Source organism: Stegodyphus dumicola, chromosome 12 (assembly GCF_044657685.1).
Source record: "Stegodyphus dumicola isolate Sdum_Otavi_A_Nest chromosome 12, ASM4465768v1".
Lineage (NCBI taxonomy): Eukaryota > Metazoa > Arthropoda > Arachnida > Araneae > Eresidae > Stegodyphus > Stegodyphus dumicola.
Genome location: NC_140779.1, coordinates 97,606,152 through 97,630,250, shown reverse-complemented (window position 1 = coordinate 97,630,250; position 24,099 = coordinate 97,606,152). Strand labels below are relative to the sequence as shown.

The 24,099-nt window shown below is 31.7% G+C and overlaps 1 protein-coding gene across 3 annotated transcripts in view; it reads right to left on the bottom strand.

The window, feature by feature from the left end:
* LOC118196395 (carnitine O-acetyltransferase-like) overlaps positions 1–24,099 on the bottom strand; it is a 68,800-nt gene that overhangs the window by 44,157 nt on the left and 544 nt on the right. For all 3 annotated transcript variants that reach the window (XM_035367844.2, XM_035367843.2, XM_085806709.1), the window contains exons 2-4: positions 12,017–12,223; positions 3,457–3,543; positions 1,682–1,800 (exon numbers count right to left, since the gene is read on the bottom strand). In XM_035367844.2, coding sequence (XP_035223735.1) covers positions 1,682–1,800; positions 3,457–3,543; positions 12,017–12,223 — 413 coding nt within the window. The remainder of the gene's footprint in view (positions 1–1,681; positions 1,801–3,456; positions 3,544–12,016; positions 12,224–24,099) is intronic.

Sequence of the window (24,099 nt, the reverse complement as noted above, 5' to 3'; positions counted from 1 at the left end):
ATCATTAAAAAAAATCTGATGTGTACACCACATGACTTCCTTGTACGAAATATTAAATTATACACATTTTATCTTGCATTTCATTTAAACTTATTGGATTGAATTAAATCTACTTCATCGATAGCGCATAGACTAAAATAGAATAAATGCACTCTTTAAAATTCACTATTTACCATAGCGACACTCTGGTGCTAAGTTCACTTAACAGTGTTATATTTCGTTCATACTGTAATTCAGAATGCACAAAATTTATATCATTTGAAGAATCATCTAATCGTTGCCACATTTTCTATACTGTAATAAATCTAAAAGGATGTATAAAAGAAATTAACCAAACAAAACAAAAAAGAAACAATTCCAAACATATTTCCTAAAGGCATAAAAACCTTAACCAGAAGATAACAAGAACATAATCATTTTTAAAGCAAAAAATGCTCAATTTACAAACATATAAGAGTAGAGAAACTGTGATCACTGAGCCGGGTAACAGAGTGGATATATAAAATATTTATACACGTTTGGTGCAGCCGATTGCAACCAAAATACGAGGTCCACATCTACATATAATAGCAGTCCTATATACAAAATTTCGATGTTCTGAGGCTACTCGTTGAAATATGCTGCCTGAAACTTTTTGTGATTACAATACTTCCTTTTTTACTTCACACAAAGAAGTAAAAAAGAAAAACAGTTGTTGTAGCTGTTAAAACCTATTACTATTAAAATGGATATAATCTTAAAACCTGAATTATACCATTATATTAGTAAAATCTGGTATGCCCTTTACGTTGAGCAGATTTTATGACATGATCATAATCGCATGGTTATTTTTGAAAAATAGGTTGAAAGTAGTTTCAGTCAGGCAATAAATAAACATTATATGCTTCATCCTATTATAAATGAAAATTTTATAAATCTTATTTGCACAATGATTGAACATACTATTAGATTTCAAAGAATATTCTCCAATTTTTCATTTATTCTAAAAAAATTAAAATAATTCTTTGGGTTTTGGAACAATACTCAAATTGGTTTTCTACTATAAGTTATTTCCTAGAAATGGTCAGAATGAACTTGAATGGTTACCGTGCTGTGGTTATGTAAATTTGAATAAATATAAACATTGTAATTAAACTTGTTTCGATTTAAAATACATTTCTATTTAATACTCTACTAAGTGTTTCCTGTTTAATTTTAAAATATATATAGTTACCATTCATCTAACTATGAATGAAAGATTATCTTAAAAGAAGTAATTTTAACATAAAACACTTTACAGTATTGCAAAAACTCGATTTTAACTGGTGGTGGTACCACTAGTTTTTACTATTTTAAGAGAAATTGGCCAATCATACTTAAAAGATTAAAAAATGTAGCATTCTTTTTCCATCTTTTTAAGATAAGGAATCTGTACATAGAAGACACATGCACTAAAGTTAGGTACAAAATTAGGCAAAAATCCAAATACTGGTTGGTGTTATTCTATAGAAAGCCGTATCACTTCCAAAACAGTCAAGCAAGCAGACTTCTTTTTCAAGGAGCAAAAGTACTTTGTTTCCCTAGAAATCAATAGAGCTTTCCACAAACTTAGTGGCAATCTATACTTGGATTTTTACTTAGTTTTATTACAAACTGATGTTTATATTAGTAGTATTGATATTATTATTTTCTTTTCACTTACCTCAATTGTCTTTCAACTGTGTTAAAATCTTTAAGAGGAAAAACTAAGCCAGGGCTTGAATAGAGAACAAGAGGCATGCGGAATTCTAAATATGCAGAATTTAGCCACCATTCATCCAACTATGAATGAAAGATTACCTTAAACAGGTAATTTTTAACATAAAATATTTATGAAAAAAACTTATAAAACATTATGATGTAAAACTGCATTCATCATTTCATCATTTTGGGATTACTGTTATATAGCAGCATAATAACTATAAATAATTAAATAATACAGAAACGTAGATATCTTAATTTAAAATGATTCTTAGCTTTCCAAAGGGGAGTTAACCCAGAAGGGTTACTAGGTATTTTTTGAAACGGCATTAAAATAAAATCGTTAATTTGTTTTCATGAAAATGGCCAAAAAATCGACATTTATTGTACTCACTCTGGAACAAGTATTCTTAAGCTTTTTAACAATTAGATTTGAGTTACATACTATCCTGTCTTACTTGGCTTATATCAAAATTTTCGATGAAACGAGAAAACTCTGAAAATTTAAAGGCTTGAAGAATGTTTTTAAAACTCTAGAAGTAGTAACTTATCTTAATTTTGTCCTATTAAAAAGTTCGCCACATTGTCTCAGTGAGATACATAATTGGCTGAAAACTTGGAAGGCTAGAAAAAGATAGCAGCTGTACTGCTTGTTAACTTTGTTTTGCAAAAATCTGAGCTTAAGTTATAAGGCAATCAGCTTTAATTTTTTATTAATTTTATACAATAAGGCAACGGTTTAATTTGTGTTATAATTTTCAGTTGTAACCAATCAGGAGTGTTTAAAGAAATTTATTTCAAATTTAATTTTACTTGCATTTTATTCTAACAGTTTAAATATTTTAAGGATTATAATTTGCCAACAGGTTAAAATAACTCTCCGTGTTTTCCTTTAAAATGATCTTTCATTTTAAATTAATTTCACATCCCGGCGTTACAATTCTTGATACCTAAGCCGTTCCTTCAATATTTTTTATTCCTTCAATATTGCGTCAAATCACTATAAACTATCATTTTTAAAATCATTACCACCAAATATTATCACCCTGTATTACATTAAAAAAAATAAATAATGGAGTATCTGCATGAATGTATGCATGTTTCTCACATTATGTAAAATCAACGATACCTACAGCCATCAAATTTTTAATAATGGAGTACTTCAACCGATCACGGGAAGCCCAAATCTTGAATTTCGAATTTGTTTTATTATCGATTGCATATTTTTTAAACTTTAACGAATTTTTGATTCAGAAACTCAATTATCTAAAGCGATAAGTAGCAACACACGGTGTAGAACAAAATACTTTTATCTCCAGCACACGAGGCCATCTATCAGAAATTCTAAAGATATACTGTTTTTTAGCAAATGCTCTTGAAACATGTATGAATGTGTAAATAAAAAAATAAAAAAAGTCTCTTTGGGTATAATGTAAAATCTTAAAGCTTTCAGATTTTAATTTTTTTTTATATATATATAATTTATAATGGTTATCACAATACTGATACTAATTTTATAATTTATATTTTTCATTTTATTTAATATTTTAAGTAATAGCTTGCATTCATTACTGTGGTTTCATTTTTAGAAAAAAATGGTTCAATTTCTATTTTTTTCTATTTTAACCTTCTTGCATATTATTATGGAAAGATTAGATAAAAGTCATATAACCATTTCATTAAGAACCATCACACTTAATTTATGGCATTTTATTTAAAACTAAAAATATTACTCACCCAGTTTTCAGTAACTTTTGCCCTTTCTTTCAACATGGTATGCAGTTTGACTCCCAAGCCACCAGGAGCACCAAATTCTTTTACAACCTATTAATTTTTTATTATTTATTTTATTTATAGTCTTTTATTTGACTGTTAAATATTTTGTTTTAGTTAATGAATATTGGAAAAAAGTACTTTTATTCAAGTTTTGCTAGTTATCAACATTTTGTATACTTTTTGTTGTTTAATTAATCAATTTCTAACATGATTAGTCAAAACATTAAATACATCCACTCAATCAACTCATTTTGTTACTGGAAAAGGAAACAACCAAAATTTTAGTTTCACAGAAGTTGATCTAGAAATGGTTTCAATTAATTTGATTTCAAATACAGAAAAGAGGATGCAGACAAGAAACCATTTAGTGATTTAATAGAAAAAATATAAATGTTTTCAAGAATTCCTATGATCAATGTAAATTAAATATTTATTATCCAAATTTTATCTTAGGTAATATTTTTGCAGCCCAACTTGCTAAACTTAATATATTAGAAATATAGATAAATTTTATTATAACAAACACTACAGGATGAAAGGTGTTTCTAATCATAACCATAATTAATACTTACACATTTTCCAATTGATCATTTGGGGGCGGGCAATTGCCACCAAACAGCGCAATTTAGCACCAATAATGGATAAGCATGACATCACATCACATTCATAAGACTTTCACTTTAGTTTCGCATAACCTCGATACTCAATAAGCTAGATTAGTTTTTGTGAAACAGACTATAAGTTAAGTGATGTTTCTCTGTTCCCCCTTGCATTATTAAAACAATTTCTAAAATTTTCAACCTGTCTTTGACAGACAAACAACCAGTGAAATATTTTCAAAATTAAAGGACCAGTTACACAGCTGTGCATACTCAAAATACTGAGAGATTCTGAGGTTCAGCAAAATGTCATGATCAAAAACACAACACAACTAGGTAACATCACTTAGATTTGTATTTAAGAGAATTTATGTAGTTCCTAGTTCACAAAGAAGTAGCTTTTCTCTTGCTATTTTAATGTCATTTGGGATTTCTGGCTACCAGAATTATAGCCATTAATTTTAATGACTTTATCTGTCACATAATCTTAAAGCTTTAGCTCCTATTTATATAAATATTTTATATGCTATACCTGTAACTGGCATCTACTGATTATCTCATTAAATAAAGAGCAATTTTAAATCATTTAACTATAAAGAATAATCTGTTTCTTCAGACTAATGCTTTAACAACCGGCAACAATTCGGTAATAATCTTAAAAATTTTTTTAGGCTTAAGGACTCCGGAATTTTTTATATTCCTGAAAAATTAAATCTGCATGAAATTATATGCAATTTAAAATCATTACTACCTTCTGCTGACTGCAGTCCTCAGCATGTTATTTTTAGCTTTGCATATCTCATTTTTGTTATATGCATATAAGAGCTGCACATTTTCTATAAGAAGTCACAATTGATATTCCTGTCAGAAAGTTAATTCAAGGCATACAGAATTTTAAAAACTTATAAAAAATTTAGAGCATAAAGTAGAACATTTACACTCTCAGTTGCATTCATTTCGCCTTCACCAAAGTGAGTAACTTCCTGATTCATCTGTAAGTGATTTTATTTTATCTGAACTGGCAGCAAAGAGTTCAGTCTAGAAATTCTTTTTCATTTCAATTTCTTTTTTGCTCATGGCAGAGAATAAATGTGGATATATATAATACATTCAAAAACTCATTGGCACACCTGTTGCATACATATGTAATAGCTAAATATTAGAATTTTAACTTGTTACAAGAGTAATTTTGTATTTATTTCAATAGACCAATTGATGACATTAATAAATAAAAACAGGTGTCTTTTAAAAATCACAGAAATAATTCTATTGTAATAACTCTAAATGTAATAACATGTAATAACTCTAAAACTACATATATGTAACAGTAAAAGTATAGGTTAAGGCAAGGGTTTTCAACTAGACAGGAATTCTTCCATGGAAGGAAATTTCATAGTTTCAAAGGGGAAAGCAGTCAGTCTTTTATTTGACTGTTAAATATTTTGTTTTAGTTAATGAATATTGGAAAAAAGTACTTTTATTCAAGTTTTGCTATTTATCAACATTTTGTATACTTTTTGTTGTTTAATTTTTCGAGTTTTGAAAAGGGGGAATGATGATCTAGCAATGGTGAAAGATGTGTATTGATCAAAACATGTTGAAAACCATAAGGTAAACATGTTCAATGTCATCATAAGACAACAGTTGGCAAACTGAGTTTACTTGCCAGCTAGTAGATATTGATCACTTACCTAAATCCCTGATTATCAGTACTGCCACAGAAAATACATGCAATATTTAGGTGTTTAGCACACAGAAAGGGACTAAATAATTCACTTGCACACTGAAATGGATCATTTGTTTCCCAAAATGTAGATACAATAACCAAATGTTTAGAAAGCAAAACATTTATTTACTTATTTTTTTGGTTCGATCATATAGGAAATGATGCTGGTTATAAACATACTGCTTGAATTCTTGTTGAATGACTCATATAAGACTAATGGAAAATAATGTAGTATTGCAGAGTTTTGCCTGAATGCACAGAAAAAGTGAGAATTCTTTATTTAGATCTGAATATTTTTTGATGAAAAATATTATTTAATAAATTAAATATTATTTAAGGATCAAAAATATTATTTCATATGTCATCTATGAAGATACTTGGGTGAATTTTTTTATTGCTAAAACTAATCTCTTATATCTACATTTAAATAATAAAATAACAGAAACTAATTTATAAGTGAAGTGTCTGGTGTGCAAATATACAAAAATAACACTTCTCTGATTCCAATGGAACCAATATTTTATTCCTTGCAAAGTTATAGATTCTTATTCATAAGATTTATTTACATTTTACATGCACATAGAATCGCGTGACAGAAACACGAAGTTTGTTTACTTCGTTCTTCGCGGAGACTAGAAGGTGTTGCCATTCCGCTTTAACTAAATCTAATTAGAAACTTAACGGAACTGAAGCGACACTACACCCCCTTCCTAGTGACAGTGATTATGGAAGATAATCTTTAAAGTGACTGGGGAACTTCACATGTCTTCCGGTTCTAGTAGTCTTGGTTTCATGATGAGTTTCTGAATTTTCTTCAGTGTTCTTGAGTGCAGGTGTTTCCCCAAGTTCCGCTTTCTTGGAATGGGAGTTTTGGAAAGGAATATCAGAATCTTGCACTAGGAAACATGGCTTTAGTCTGTCTATTGAAACTCTTTTAACTTTTCCTTGGATTTCAATGTCGAAGTACTTATCCTTTCTTGCTCTTACAGGATACGGTCCATGATAGACAGGCTGTAGCGACGAATTATTAATGTTGTTGTATAGGAATACGTGAGAACAGTTGGAAAGATGTTTAGAAACAAAGACTGTTCTATTTCCATGGGTGGTGGTTGAACTTGGCTTCATAGCTCTTATAGCTCTTATTATTTTCTGAAGGTTTTGAGAAAATTCAGACTGTTTCATATGAGGTACTGTTGAAAAGAATTCACCAGGTAATGCTAAAGGGGTTCCATATACAAGTTCTGCGGATGAGCAGCCTAAGTGTTCCTTGATGGCAGATCTTATGCCTAAACGAAAGGCAATGCTTCCAGCCATAATTTTGATTCGAGTAGATGACATTTGAGACTTGCTTTTAAATTTCGGTGTTGTCTTTCAATCAGGCCATTTGCCTGTGGATGGTACGCAGTTGTAGTGTTTGTATGAAAACCAAGATATTTACCTAAAGCTTGAAAACGTTGGCTATCAAATTGCCGACCTTGGTCAGATGTTATGCGATTCGGAATTCCAAAGCGTGAAAACCAAGTATAAATCAAAGCTTTAGCAATAGATTCTGCTGATTGATCTTCTAACGGTACCGCTTCGATCCATCGTGTATAACAATCGATGATGGTTAGAAGATATTTGAATCCTTTGCAAGGATGTAGCGGACCCACCAGATCTATGTTTAAATGCTGGAATCTGTGTGGAGGTACTTTGAATTCTCCCAAAGATGACTGTGTATGTCTATGAACTTTAGATCTTTGGCATGATAAACATGCTCTAGTCCATAGTTGGCAGTCTTCATTCATATTGGGCCATATGAAACGTCGTGTTATCAATTTTATCGTGGATCTTATTTCAGGATGAGATAAATTATGGATTGAAGAAAATATTTTCTGCCGAAACTTTGCAGGGATGTATGGTCGATTATAATTTGTAGAAGTATCACAGTAAATTTTCTTGTCGCTGTCCGGTATAGGGATCTGTAGGATTTTTAAGTTTGGGTTGTTTTTTAGTATCTCCAAATCGTCATCTTCTTGACAGTCTACTATAGTTTGTAAGTCTATTGCAGATGGTACAGAAATGGTGTCTATGCGAAAGAAAGCGTCAGCGACGGTATTTTCATGCTCTTGTATGAATCGGATATCGGCTGAGAACTGGCCAATATATGACAGTTGTCTAGCTTGTTTTGGCGAAGCCTTTTTCAAATTTTGTTGGAAGGCAAATGTTAGTGGTTTCTGATCCGTGTATATTGCAAAAGTTCGCCTTCTAAGATGTATTTGAGATGTTTTACTACTGTATAGATGGCTAAGAGTTCTCTGTCGTAGGCACTATATTTTTGTTGTGCTGATGTCAAATTTCAGGAAAAGAAACTTAAGGGTTGTTTTTCATTATTCACAATCTGATGTAAAGCGGCTCCAATGGCATTATCGGAAGCATCAGTTGTTAGCGATATTTCAGCCTTTCCGGATGGGTGAGTTAAGTTTGTGGCATGAATAAGTGCATCTTTTAAGATCTGGAAGGCTTTTCTTGTTTCTGCTGTCCAGGTTATTTCTTTTCTGCAGTTCTTTTTAATACCACTGAGCAATGTTGTTAAAGGTTGTTGCAATTTCGCACAATTTGGTATGAATCTGTGATAAAAATTCACCATACCTAAAAATCGTTTTAAACTAGTAAATGACTTTGGTTCTGGGAAATTTTTGATGGCATCAACTTTCGTTGAAAGAGGTTTAAGTCCTTCAGCTGACACTTCGTATCCCAGGAATGGAAGTTTTGCTTGACCAAATTTACACTTTGCCGCATTAATACACAGGCTATATTCGTTTAGTCTCGCGAGGACTGCTCATAGATGTTTTCGACGAGTTTCTTCATCTGGAGGGGCTATTAGAATGTCATCCAAATAGCAAAACACGAATTCTAGTCCATTCAACACAGTGTTCATGAAACGTTGGAACGTTTGGGCCGCATTTCGTAGGCCGAACGTCATGAATGGGAACTCGAATAAGCCAATGGGAGTGAGAATGGTCGCTTTCGGTATATCTTCTTCGCGAACTGGAATTTGTTGGTATGCTCTAATGAGGTCTATGGATGAGAAAACTTTTTTTCCAGCCAAAATGGAACTGCAATCTGTTAAAAATGGGAGAGGGTATCTATCAGGAATCGTGACGTTGTTTAACGCTCGATAGTCTCCACAAGGTCTCCAATCACCTGATTTCTTCATAGCGAGATGTAGTGGGCTCGACCAGTTACTTTTGGATGGCCTGCATAAACTCATTTGGAGCATAAATTCAAACTCCTTTTTAGCCGCTTTAAGTTTCTCAGCTGATAGTCTCCTGGCTTTAGCGAAAACTGGTGGACCTCTGGTTTCGATATAATGTTTGATGTTATGATTTTTAACTTTATTATTAACTACATTCAGTTTTAACAAATCCGGAAAATCGTTAATGATTTGTTTATATGGATCATTTACGGCATTTAAAATCGGAATATTATTATTGTTATCTTGAAAACAAGGAGTTCCATTGGTTGTTAAGAATGTAGTACCATCAATATACTTGCGATTTTTAGAATCTACCAAAAGGTTAAATTTTGCAAGAAAATTCATGGCTATTATCAGTTTGTTTACCTCCGCAATTACAAAAGGCCATGTGAATGATTGTCTGAGTCCAAGATCAAGCTTGAGTAATTTTTGGCCATATGTTTTAATTTTCGTACCATTTGCAGCAAAGAGTTCTAATTTTGAGATTTTTTTTTATCTGCAGGCAAGGGAGGAATGACAGAAATTTCTGCCCCAGTATCTATTAAAAATTGGGTAGCCAATTCTCAGGTTGGGTAGCTGATGAAAAGACGACTCAGCTGCACCCCTTATCCCTCTGTCGTCAATGAGAGACGGGGAGCTGGTTTTCCGGAATATTTGTCTGTGATGTTGATAAGTAGTTGCAGGGTTGTTTACACTTAAATGACTTATAACCGAATTTTTTATGATAGTAACAAATATCACTAGATCTGTTACCACTGAAACTCCTATCTCGTGATTTGGATCGGTTACGACAATAGGGACGACTGTGGCGTTGCTTGTTTAAAGCAGAAACTTGTAAGCTAAGTTCACTAACCTGTTTTTGTAAACTTTCAATCACTTCCGTTTTTACCGTTATGGATGATGCAGCAGCTATTTGGGGAGTAACAGGGTTTAATTCCCAAATCTTATCGGCCATTGTAGCCACTTTTGACAAATCTTCACTACTAACAGATATAATGCTACGCATATTAATGGGTAAACGTTGTAGCCACAATGTTTTTAGGAAAGTATCTGTTACTTTATCGCCCGCCAAATTACGCATCTCACATAGCAATTGAGATGGCTTTTTGTCACCCAGTTCTAACTCACTCAGTAATCTTGGGGTTTTTTGAGTCTCTGAATAAGCATATAATGAAATTAGTCTATTTTTAATTGCCTCATATTTATTATCTTGTGGTGGACTTAGCAAAATATCAGATACCTGTGACAAAATATCGGGTTCAATGGAACTTATAACATAATCATATTTTGTTTGATCTGCACTAATTTTTGCATTTCTAAATTGTGCTTCTAGTTGAATAAATCATATTTAAGGATCTAGCTTCCAAAAAGGAGGAACTTTAACGCTTACCTTGGCAACAGATGCAGTTGTTGCTTTAATTTCGGTTTCGTCTTCGTCAGCCATTGTAGAATTCGATCACGCCGGGATACACCAGTGAAGTGTCTGGTGTGCAAATATAGAAAAATAACACTTCTCTGACTCCAATGGAACCAATATTTTATTCCTTACAAAGTTATGGATTCTTATTCATAAGATTTATTTACATTTTACATGCACGTAGAATCACGTGACAGAAACTCGAAGTTTGTTTACTTCGTTCTTCGCGGAGACTAGAAGGTGTTGCCATTCCGCTTTAACTAAATTTAATTAGAAATTTAACGGAACTGAAGTGACACTACAATAAGCATAAGAATGCAGATAGGATCTTGGCATGAGTGAATAAATGCATCAATTCAGCTTTGGGAGTAAACATGTTAAGAGGTGTGATGATGAACAAGAAAGTTTGAGTAAATGAAAATTATTTTTTGAAACACCACTATGTAATAAATATAACAATGCAAAATGTAGCTTATTTATTCCATTGAACTATCAGGAGCAGTAGTCCAAAGGATTAAATACAGGTTTAAAGATTTTTAAATATTTTGATCTTTATAAAATGATTAAAAATATAGGAAATAACGCATAATGTATGTTAATGGAATTCCATTAATGGACATTTACAAGGCTTTTATCCATTATCACAAAGTGTCTTTTAAATGGGAATAAACTAATCTTTTAGTTCATGCATTCAGGATCAAAACACTATCAACAAAAGTGCAATACAGTACAAAGTCCGTAATCCGGACTCATCAGGACTTGGACAATTCCGGATTAGGGTTTTTTCCGGATTATAGATCATAATTTAAATCTAGTAAGATGGCATGCAGAAATTATACAATTAAAAATATGAAACCGTAATTTATGAAATAAAGAGCAATTATGATCTAAAGGGTATCAAAATTTACAAAAAAAAGCTTAACATTTATTTGTTTACTTAGTAAACATTTCTTACAATGTAAGTTGTTTAAGTTACTTTATTTTTTGTGCTAATACTTTCTCTTTAATTCTATAAACAGACATAATTCCTTGTTCAGTTACAAATTTCCACTGTTCAATTCCTGTAATTGCTGTGTCGAGAATACCGACTAACTTGTCAATCAAAATTTTTTCGTTTTCAATAACGTTCTCTGTTACTTTCTTCACTATTAGAAGCGCACATGGGTAAACGCTTTACTGGCTTTATGCGCATGTGTAATGGACGCGCGTACCAAACGCGCATACGTAAGTTTGTGGCTTCGAGGTACGGATTATAGATCATTTCGGATAATGGACGTCCAGATTACGGACTTTGTACTGTATCTATTAACAGATGTTTGAATGCTTCTGAACTTCTAAAAGAGAGGGAAGAAAAGAAAAAGATTACATTGAAATATTATTTATCTGTGTAATTTTTATATTTAGCATCCCAATATATAAAATGGGTACTGCGACAAAATAAACATATGTGAATATAAATTTATATATAAATAAAATACATGGATTTAAATTTAGTAAATATACATTCATTTTCAAAAAAATGATATGATCAAGTAACTCACTTTTTCTGTGTTGTGGTATTCTTCTTCAGTAAGAAGTGGACGAACAGATAACAAGTATTTTTCTAATGAAGGATGAAGAGGTGGAACAGGTAAACGAGGCAAAGACTGCTGATGAGCCTGCAGTTTTTCACCCATTCTGAAAGGAGCCACTGACACAGCAGATGTTGTAAACAAGTATCTGTTTGCAAAATTTTCAGCTTGCCTGAACTAATGGAAAAAAAATAAATAATTTTAAAAGAAAGGAAAAAAAATCATGAATATATTTTACTACAGATACAGCTACTGCACAATGAGTGAACATGTATCAATTTAAGATATTTACAAAAAATTAATTTCAGTGATAATTATAAATAAACTTTTTTTCTTTTTTAAATTTCAAAGGGATTGATTATTTGCTTTTTATTTAACACATTATAAATTTCTTTAAAAGGTGAAAATATTTCCGCAAATAACTTTCCAACATCTAATTATTTTCAGTTAAACAAAACAGTACTTAAGTATTATCCCATTGACCATGAAAGTGGGCTCCCATAAAATCACGAAAATTGGTGGAAATACCACCAGTTTTACAAATCGTTTCTGCAGAATTTTGAAGGAACTGACAAGTTTTTATTTAATAAACAATCAGTATTTGACCTGCTTCATTTTTATGCTTCAAAAAAAGGGCTTTTGTCAGTTTCTACTATTTTGTTAGGGCCTCCGATTTTACTGTAAGCTCTGTTTAATTATACTGGATGACAACAAATTTCCTGCCAGTAGTTAATTGCTCCAATTTATTACTGTTTTGTTAGCAATACTCAGCTGACAATATCATGTTCATTTTTACACTTTTTTGGTGGTAAGATACCATAACTTTTAAAAATAACTTACTGCTTGCTGTTCTGCAGAAGAGAAGTCCAAATTTTTAATCATTTTTCCAAAATATATTAATATAAAAAAAAACAGCAATAACAGTTTATTTTATATTTTGTTCATAAAAACAAAACATGACATTTTAAGAATCAATTGTGGTTATATTTAACAAAAGTGCAGATGTTATGAGCATATTGTTACATCGTGCTTATATCATAACTGCCGCTTAATTGCACTGCTTGGAGAAAATTTCACCATTGATAGGATAAGATGCAATTACCCCCCCCCAAAAAAACTATCCATAATTAGTCATCTTTTTCAAAAATTCATACATTTTTAAGTTAGCTAAATTACAGTTACTAGATTTACATGTTGACAGCCAACAGATGGCATGGTGGTGATATGAACTTGTGAAAAATATGGATGGATATTTGTAACCATACACTGTCTTTATGGCCTGAAAACACTTATAATCCACTTAGCTTAAAGTTTTCTAAAAATATGGGAGACAGATGAAAATGAAAAATGTCTTTTGGATCATACCATCAGGAGGTTTCAGTAAAAATTTCAATAAAGCTAAACATAAAGTTGTTTTGCTAGCACTTGTGTCTATAATTACATATCAATGAGAAGCATTTTCAACCCTAACCATGACTGATTATAAGGCAATTTCACTGGCTATACAGTTGAAGACAAGTCACAAAATTATACATAGCTTTGTAATGAAACAGCTTGACTGATTTAAAGGGCATTTCGAAAACTGCAATGATAATTGTCCATATAAAGAAAGTAAGAGTGTACAGATAAGCACTTGCAACATTATTAATGACAAATATGGTAATATTCAAAGACAGTATGACAACTATCATCTTCAATATTTGAAAGAATTAAAGATCACTAGCTAGTTATCAGAGAAAAAACGGTACTCTTCTGTTATCGGGATCGTATTCAGAAATGTACGTATGTATGTATGTGCATATATATGCATGTGTAGAGACACATACATATATATGTACATATGCATACATAAACACATGAATCCATACATACATACACTAGATTTCTAAATCAGGTCCTGATAACAGAAGAATACCAAAATAACATTGTGATCAGTGGTCTTAACACTAGAATGTCTACTTATTTCTACACCAAAACATGCTTATCACTTCATTTATATTACACTTTTTTATTGAATTTTAATAATTTTTTCTGAGTTTTCCTCAACTTACTAATGGAAAACACGACTAAAATTCTGGTACTATTCTGTTAGAGCCGCGTCAGTTAAAAATGAAGAAAAATTAGAAGAAAACAATGCTACAACAACACGCCAAATATTGTGGCTCAAGACTTCCAGTTTTCATTTGAAATATCATCACATGTTATTTTTTTGGCCATATTTCACCATTTTGTTTAGCATGATGAACTACACAATTTGGATATTACTAATGACGAAGTGACTGTCATAAGATTCCTTCAGGAAAAAGGAATAATTCATAGCAATTGACTTTGTTTTCAAAATCATTCAATGAAGTTAACTTCTGACTCAAACAAAGCTCCTACATGGCATTGTACGTTCTTGCTGTGAAAAAAAGGATTGAAAACAAACCATGGTTTGAAGGCTTGCTTCTTTCTTTCCTCAGTGTTGTTCATTTTTTTATCTATATGCGGTGTTAGGAATTGACATCGATTGAATTTTGCCAACTTCAGTTAGAAATCAGCCATAATAGGACAGTAGATTGGAAATACTTGAGGGAGGTACGTGCAAATAATTTGATGTCTTGTAAAAGAAATAAAATCGGTTAAGCCAACAAAATCGTAGAAACAGATCAAAGTCTTTTCACAAAAAGAAAAAGCACCATTGGATATATTCTTCTGGAACAATGGGTCTTCAGGGATTTATGCCAGAAAAGCAAAGAATGTTTTCTCGTCGCCGTTCCCAACCATTGTGCTACAATACTGATGATTTCCATTCAGGAAAACATTGCAGATGGCATCACAATATTTTCAGATTGCTGGAAAGGATATAAGAAAGCGGAATTAAGAACTTCTGAACATTTCACTATGAATCACAGTTATCATTCTGTAAACCTCAAAACCGGGTGCCATACCCAAACTGTGGGGCAGTACTAAACGAAGAAACAAATTTCAGCGTGGCAGTACTCGCCACCATTTAAAGTCATATTTGATAGAATTTATGTAGTATCAGTTATATTAAAAAACTGAAATTTTTTCTATAATATTGAATGATATTTGTAATTTTATGCCACCTGTTTAGATTGAATTTCTTTTTGTTTTATTATTTTTCATTTACACATAGAATATTCTTTATGCCATCTGTTTAGATTAAATTTTGTTTTCTTTTGTTATTTTTTTATTTATGTGTAGAATATGCTAGATTAAAAACTTAAAAAGAAAATTTACTTTCTTTAAAAATTATGAAATTATTTAAAAAAATTACTTTTTATAGAAGTAAGTTTTTTTAGTCTTTTATTATTTCACAATTTTATATTTGGCAACAGTTGGCGTCCAAAAAAAAAAAAGGGGGGGCACAATTTTAATTCACACCGCTCTAATGGAATAGTAGTACTAAAATTTTTATCCTGAAGCTTAATTTGCAAATATTTAACAACCAGTTTTACCCAAAATCTTTTGATCCCAAACCCAATCCTAAAAGCTACTGATCCATTTTAACACAAACAATAAGATAAATGTCACCTTCAATCTTTTTGAGGGGAAGGGCGAAGGGAGTAACCTTAATATATTTTAGCTCTTCCATTGTAAATACACTTACAGATACATATGCTACAAAAGTTACAGCATTTACAATTATTTGTAAAAATAATTATTTGCAAAACTGGCGGTTTGATCTGCTACATAAGAAAAATATTACAACTTATAAAAGATGCAGAAAAAAGAAGTCTGAAAAAACTGGAAACCTAGGCTCAAAATGGCACAGAATGGAAATAGTACAACATGAATTTCCTTTGGAATAAATTTTCTGTTAGAAATATTTTACATGAAAACAATGGTTCCACAAACTTTGCAAGGACAAATATTGGTAAATGTGTAGCAAATTTATACCTTCTTTTCACTGATATATCTACCTTGGATCACTTTAAGAAAAAATATATGGAAACTGAGGCAGGTAAAATAATAATTAATATTTGTCCAATAATAAGTTGCCAGCATTTTTAGTGATATTATATACTCGTGGAATGAAAAATACGGAATTTCAATCCCTATGGTGTCTAAATTTTGTAAACAAGGTTTGTCTTCCTACACAAACCTTGTTTACAAAATTTAGACACCACAGGGATTCACATTCGTAATATTTGTCTAAAAAACACATTCCTAAGATTAATTAACACATTTGTCTAAAAATTTGCCTAAATCACAGATTCACACTCCACCTCGTAAAACTCACTAGGACCTCAATGCTGCAGGAGTGAGGCAGACTACTACAGGGACTCATAAACTGCTACATCTCCAGTATGAAGTCTGATTTTGACAGCTGTGTAATTGTTAGAGGGGGCCATATGCTTATTAGGTTTTCCCCCTTTCCTTTCCTTTCCTTTTTTTTTTTTTTTTTTTTTTTTGTCCTGCAATCATTGTTTTAGATTTTTCTGTGCCAATGAATATTATGCACAATCATATGTGATATCATGCATGTCCACGACTACAGAGTGGTATATTTTTTGTATTACATCAACCAAAGCCCACATAAAATTTTATTAAAATCTGTTTATGAGTTCTATAGATGATCAACCCAGTGTGAAAATTATCTTAATTTTGAATTCCAGTGTATGTTACAACATTTTAGACTTCTGCTGATTTAGAAATAAAATACATTTGGAAAACTTTTAATATTTAAGGGGGGTGAACTGAACTTTTATCTAAAGCTTAAAGATTAGCCACCTGGGCAGTACTAAAATTTAAGTGAAAAAATGTTAAGAGTATATGTTACTATACAATACTGCAGAAGAAAGTGGGAATCTTTATGACATCGCAGTAACCATAATCATAATAGTATTAGTAACTTAGATCAGACATCCAATTTCGTATTTACTACTATAGTATGATAATATACATCATATAAATGTTTCTAGATACTGCTGCAATAATACAGACATTTATCCATTTTTGTGCTAAGTAAATGTCATCATTCATGAAAGCAGTTATCAATTCCCAAGCAGGATTTAAGAAACGACCAGTATTCCAGCAACTATCATTACTCATGCAATAATTCTGTGTTTTTTATAATTACTCACCAGATATGAAACTATTCTTATGACTATTCTTCATGACATTACGATACTAGTATTGCTGATCAGTATTCAGCTGTTTAAACCAGACAGACCCACAGAAGTGTGCATCATACAATAACCTATGTTCCCTATCACAGCGATTTTATGCATCATAGCCACAAAAATCTTTATCTGAACTTTATTTTCATAACTACTGGTTGTAGGCATAGTTTAAAAAAATGTTTCAAATGAGGAAAGTATTTGTATTTTTTAATTTAAAGAAATCAGTTTTGTAAAAATTTCAAAATCTTAAAATTTTTCATTCCTATACTCATATTTAAGAAAATTTTATACTCATTATAAGATATAGAAGAAAAACGTTTGACTCCTGTATGATAAAAATTTACCGAGGTATTTGATGTTAATATCGGGGGGGGGGGGATTTTTAGAGGCCATACACAAACCAAAGACCAAAATTTATGCATTTGTATGCAACTAAAATTAAAATATCAATTTAAAAAAAAAAGTTTCTAATGTTGAGAGCATTTTTGTGAAAATTATCGATCAATATATTTTTTTCCAAAATGGAGATGTTATTTTACAGAATTTGTGTTCTAGAAACACTAGTAAGGTTCAGTATTAGCACACAGACAACAACTATTATTTTTATTAATTAAAAAATGAAATATATTTGTAGTTTCATGAATTCTTTATATGATCACCAGATTATGATTCGAAAGTAATAAACTTTCATAAGAATATTAATAATAAACAGTCAAAAGTCTTTAATCCGGACTCGTCGGGACATCGGCGATTCCGGATTATCGATTTTTCCGGATTATAGATCATCAGTTTAAATCTGGTAAGATGGCATGCAGAAATTATAAAATTTAAAATATGAAACCGTAATTTATAAAATAATGAGTAATTATGATCTAAAGGGTATCAAAATTAACAAAAAAAGAAGCTTAATATTTATTTGTTTACTTTATTAAACATTTCTTTCAACGTGCGCATGCGTAAAGCATACATTACGCATAGCCAAAATTAGAAAATTGCAACCAGAAAACTATTTGATTTGTATTCGTGATATTTATAATGATGAGGAATTTGATTTAAATAATATCAAAGACGGAGTACATCGAGATAAAATACTACATTTAGTAAGGAATTATAAGCCGAATAAAATAGAAACATCTGCTCTGAAGATAACGATAGTGTTGACAGATCAACTTCCAGTTCATTGCGCACCGCTACGCCCCCCCCCCCCCGCGCAGCATTTTTTGTAACAATTCTACTTTTTGTTTGATGGACATTGAAACATACTTTTGTTTTGTAGATCTTTTGGGAGCTCCAGCATCGGAAATTCTATTTGACATAATCAAAAGTTCAAGCTTACTTTTATAAAATTGCTCTTACAGTCTGCAAAAAATAATAAGCCGGATCCAATTCGAAGATTAAGGAACAATGCAATCATCAACATTAACTGAAATAGATAATTAGATAATTTTAGCTTATACCGTCCGTTATACATTAAACGCACACGCGAAAACGTATTCTGCTCATGCTTCAACGCGGCGCATGCGCAGAAAGATTTTAGCTTTGAGGTCCGAATTATAGATCATTCCAGATTATGGGTGCCCGAATTAACGACTTTTGACTGTATTTTAAGTCTTTGGAAACTTACAAAGAACTTACATGACAGTTCGGTTAATCTTCGGATTATGGTAACTTGGAGATTTTTTTTTGCGAAAATTTGGCGACCAACCCTGCTACAGCAAACTGCTAGTTTTTTTGTTTTTTTTTTGGACGCCATTTTGTTTTCACAAAGTAAAGGCATGTTTTTTTTTACTCAACATTTTTTTTCCCGCAATCTGCTAGCTGAATTACACTTATGCTAGAACTTTTATGGAACAAAAGTGTTTAATCATGACGAAGATTAGGTGCGAAATTGGGAGAAAGTGCAGAATCACCCACTGCTTGCCGTGTTTTTAAGAATTGCACATACACGGTATCCATGTACACGTCGACCTATTTTAACTTAAAAAACATCCCAGAATTGCACAAAAATGGCATTGCGCACACTCTTGACTTTATCCATGTACACTGCTATAGTCCTAGCTAGTAATCTTTATCGCCTTACCAAAATGTCGCCCAACTACCTGTTACAATATTCCAAAGATTAGACGACAGTTCTTTTGTTGCACTAAACGTAACAGAATTACAAATTAAAGATACTAATAAATGACAAAACAATATCATTGAATAGAATTTAAGAAGAAGAAATCAACCTTATTCTAATTTATTTATTAACTCAAACTTCAATGCAAATCTAATTAGATGTCAAAAATAGCAAATTTTAAAATTAAATATTTGAGTCAGTTTTTGTTGTAAAGGAGTTAAAACTTTTTGCATTTTATTCTTTACAATAAGCTCAAAATTATCCTAAATATAAGCATAAGGAGCGAAGGAATATTTAGGTCTTATAATTTTTGCAAAATTGGTTCCTTTAAATGCAAAAATACCAAAAACATGAATCGTTGCATCATTTAAAATATTTTTGTAATTAGAAGTATATGTCTACAGCCAACAGTTGCAAAACTAATGGCTGGGTAAAATGGTGTATATCACAATGATATATACAAACCAACCTCTTAAATACGTGACTTTTATTAAAATATATTAATAGCATTTATTCCATACAGACTAAAAAATGTCTATTTCTCTCATACATATGCAACTCTAGAAGTGCACAATGGCCATACTTATATTACACAGTTATTGACTGAACTTTTGCTTCACTCAGACGCATTACAACTGAAGTCGGAGATATATACAGTTAAAAGTCGTTAATTCGGACACCCATGATCCGGAATGATCTATAATCCTGACCTCAAAGCTACAAACTTTCTGCGCATGCGCGTAAGACCTTTACGGCTGCGAATATGCGTGCGCAAAATATGTTTACGCATGCACGTTTAATGTATAACGGACGGTATAAGCTAAGCTAAAATTATCTAATTCAGTTAATGTTGCAGATTGCATTGTTCCTTAATCTTTGAATTGGATCTGGCTTATTATTTTTTGCAGACTGTTAGAGCAATTTTATAAAAGTAAGCTTGAACTTTCGATTATGTCAAATAGAATTTCCAATATATATTTACTAATATGTAAAGGATCTACCAAAGCGAAGGTATGTTTCGAGTCCATTAAACAAAAGTAGAATTGCTCAAAAAATGACCTAACCATTCCGAAATCTGTTTATCAATTTCACACTGTTCTGCGGCGGGGGATGGGGGACGACGGTGAGCAATGAATTGGAAGTTGATCTGTCAGCACTATCCGTATCTTGAGAGCAGATGTTTTCAATGCCGCGGCACGAAATAAATTGGAAGTTGATCTGTCAGCACTATCCTTATCTTCAGGGCAGATGTTTTCATTTTATTTGGCTTATAATTCCTTACTAAATGTAGTATTTCATCTCGATGTATTCCGTCTTTGATATGATTTAAATCAAATTCCTCGTCATTATAATTTGCTTCCGATAGTGAAGAAAGTGACAGAGAGGTTATTGAAAACGAAAAAATTTCGATTGACAAGTTAGTCGGTATTCTGGACGCAGCAATTACAGGATTTGAACAGTGGAAGTTTGTAACTGAACAAGAAATTATGTCTGTTTAATAGAATTAAAGAGAAAGTATTATCACATAAAACGAAGCAAACAACTTACATTAAAAGAAATATTTAATAAAGTAAACAAATAAATGTTAAGCTCTTCTTTTTTTTTTTTTTTTTGTAAATTTTGATACCCTTTACATCATAATTGTTCTTTATTTCATAAATTATGGTTTCATATTTTTAATTTTATAATTTCTGCATGCCATCTTACCAGACTTAAACTAATGATCTATAATCCGGAATCGCCAAAGTCCCGACGAGTCCGGATTAACGACTTTTGACTGTATCATCATCACAATGTCAATAGTTTTTTTTAATTTACTTTCTTTAGAGAGCTAGAAATCTTTCACCAAAAAACATTATACAACACACATATTTAATTTTAGAGAACTAGAGCTGATTCCTTCTTTATGACAAAATAAATGAAGACTGCCTACCCAGCTCTGTCCCAATTTTAATGAATATCATCTTAATAGAATTTCTTTTAATATAACGACTGTATATCCTTTTTCCCAACCTCTTGAAAAGATATTCGATAAGTTTCCACTATGCACTTGCCATGCACTTTGGTGGGACTACTGTAATAATATGTGCATTTATTTAATTATTCTTGTTAACACACACACACATAGTCCACAGAGAATGCTACTGATAGCTCTCGCAATGTTTTTGGCTTTTCTTTCGCTGGAGTCAAAAAGCATGGCAGGTGCATAATAGAAAAGTATCAGATATTCAAAGTAAAAGACTTTAAATGCACCCATGCTGAAAGAAAAAAAAAAAAATCAAATTTCACTGAGTCATTTCTATACAGTACAAGTCCAAAATCTTGACATCCAACAGCCAGAATGATCTATTATCCAGATCTTCCATAAAATCATTCATTTCCCTTGCATATTGTAATAAAAAAGAAGCATAAGTTGATTTTTGCACAATTAGTTGAGATATTTCTTTTGGTGAAAAGCATCATTATGTATGACAGTATTGAATGATCTTGATCTTGCTTTGCCTGCCAGCTAATGAACTACATTTTAACTTACCCAGTCCTCAAGTAGTTATATCATTCCCATTTTGCTATTTCATTAGTCCTATACATGGTTAGTGGAACTAGAAGACCAGTAGTTGTTTGAAATGGTATACATTATGCATATTATTTTTCATTTATTGACATAGCAAAGAGAAAGAATTAGATCTCAACGAAAGTTCAGCTACCGCTGTGAATTGCACTCTTTCTTCTTAACTTTCTGATTTCATCCAGCCTATTATTTTGTTCTGCATGATATTATTATTGTTATTTCCCCAAAATTAAACTTTTAATAAGAGATAACATCTCTGTTCTACTCATTTCTCGAAAAACATATATCTATCAATCAGCCAAAGGATATCTGCAGAAAATACTGCTATTGAAGTTTCCAGCACATTTAAGTTTTATGAGGTTATTATTCAAATAGTACTGTTTGTGCAGCATAATTCTTTCTTGAAGAAGTAGGATAGATAAAAGAGGAAAAAGTGTTCATGTCAGGAAAGAAGTCAAACTAAACTGGTGATACCTGGCACTGAGGAAATACACAAACAAACAAACAAAAACTACAAGCAGCTTTGACAGAAAAGAAATGAGAATTTTTTTTACTAATGGGAATATGTGAAGAAATGAAAAGAAATAATCTAAATAAAGATGATATAATTAAAGTCTTCATTGCAGCGTCAATGTCCTTATTAGCAATCAATTAACGAATACTGAAAAACCTATGGTATATCAGCATTATTTGTGAAGAACATGATAAAGAGCTTGTTGAGAATAAAAATTTCAGTTGACAAATTAATGGAAATTCTCTACACAGAAATTGTAGGACTTTTAAGACAAGTCAATAACTTTGTACCTAAACAAGAAATTATGTCACCTGATTAAATTGAGGAGGACAGTGGGATTTTGAACCTAAATAAGAAATTATGTCTCTAAAAATTTAGAGCCATGTAGGCATATTAGATGAAATTCCTTAAACAGCTTTAAAACAAATATAAATGCTAACATTGAGCTTTTTCATATAAACTTTGGTTCTCTTAAAGTCATAAATTTTCATTATTTCACAACCATTTTATATTTTCAGTTTTCACATGTCATCTTTCTATGATCTATAATTGAAAAATTCCCAGAATCGCCGAAGTTCCATGATTCCGAATCTCGGAATTTACACTGTAGTATGATCAGCACGTTCACTGACCCACTGTGAATCACAGAAATGGCCATGACTTTATTTCAACTTCTCAAGCAATTTTTACGGAGGACTGAAGTTTTAAATGCGCAAACACTACAAATAAATTTAATATAAATTGAAATATTATCTAGGTTAATACCGAATCTGCTCTCAATTCATACATAAAACAATGAAAACCAAAAATGACCAGTCCGTCTAAACATATGAGGGGCCTCAGACGATATCGACATTGCCCGAGAGCCTAGCGGGTACTTACATATTATCGCAACCAGGTTGGCGCAATTTGTAAGTTTGAGTAAAAAAGTATGAATAGACAGAAAATGTACATTTATTAATTACAGATAAATTTTTATTACAGTTTTTTATATAATTTTGTTTTAAAATATAAAATAGCAATTAAACCCTTCCGGTTTCGAATTTGAATAAGTTGCAGAATTATTTCTTCGGCGGAAATCTTTTGGCTATTGCTTTTAGCACTGATTGAAAACCGTCTTCGCCATTACCAGCTTGAGCTTGGCGCCATATAAATTCGATAAGGTATGAGTCAAGATGATGATGGGCAGTTCCTCTCTGTTTTTTGTTGCACCATTTGGCTGAGCCCCACATGAGCTCTACATGTTGTGTGCAAACGCCCGTGTTGGGATCCACAAAGTTATATTTGTGATTAACAGTTCCATGCAGAAATCCAGCATTTTTGAACTCACTTGTATTGTATCCTTTCCAGCAATCCGAATAAATGATGCTTCCTTCCTTGATATTTTCGCAAATTTTTTCCATGAGAATAACGGCGCTTCTGTTAGGTACAGTAACCAAAAAAGTCTCTTTCTTTTCTCGGCAAATTCCGCCGAAAACCCATTGCTGTGGCAGTACACGCCCAGTGTTATTTTTTCTTTTTACAAATAAACTTTTGTCTAAACACATAGGGTTGCTGTAAGTAGGGTCGCCAAATTTGGCAATTTATGCAAATTTTGGCCTGGTTGCGTTAATACGTAAGTAACGCCTAGCGATTACTTACATTTTGTTACATTTCTTATTTTTGCGATTGATGGTGTAGGTAAGGGAGTCCATCTTCTGCCGGAACATAACCTAACTCAAG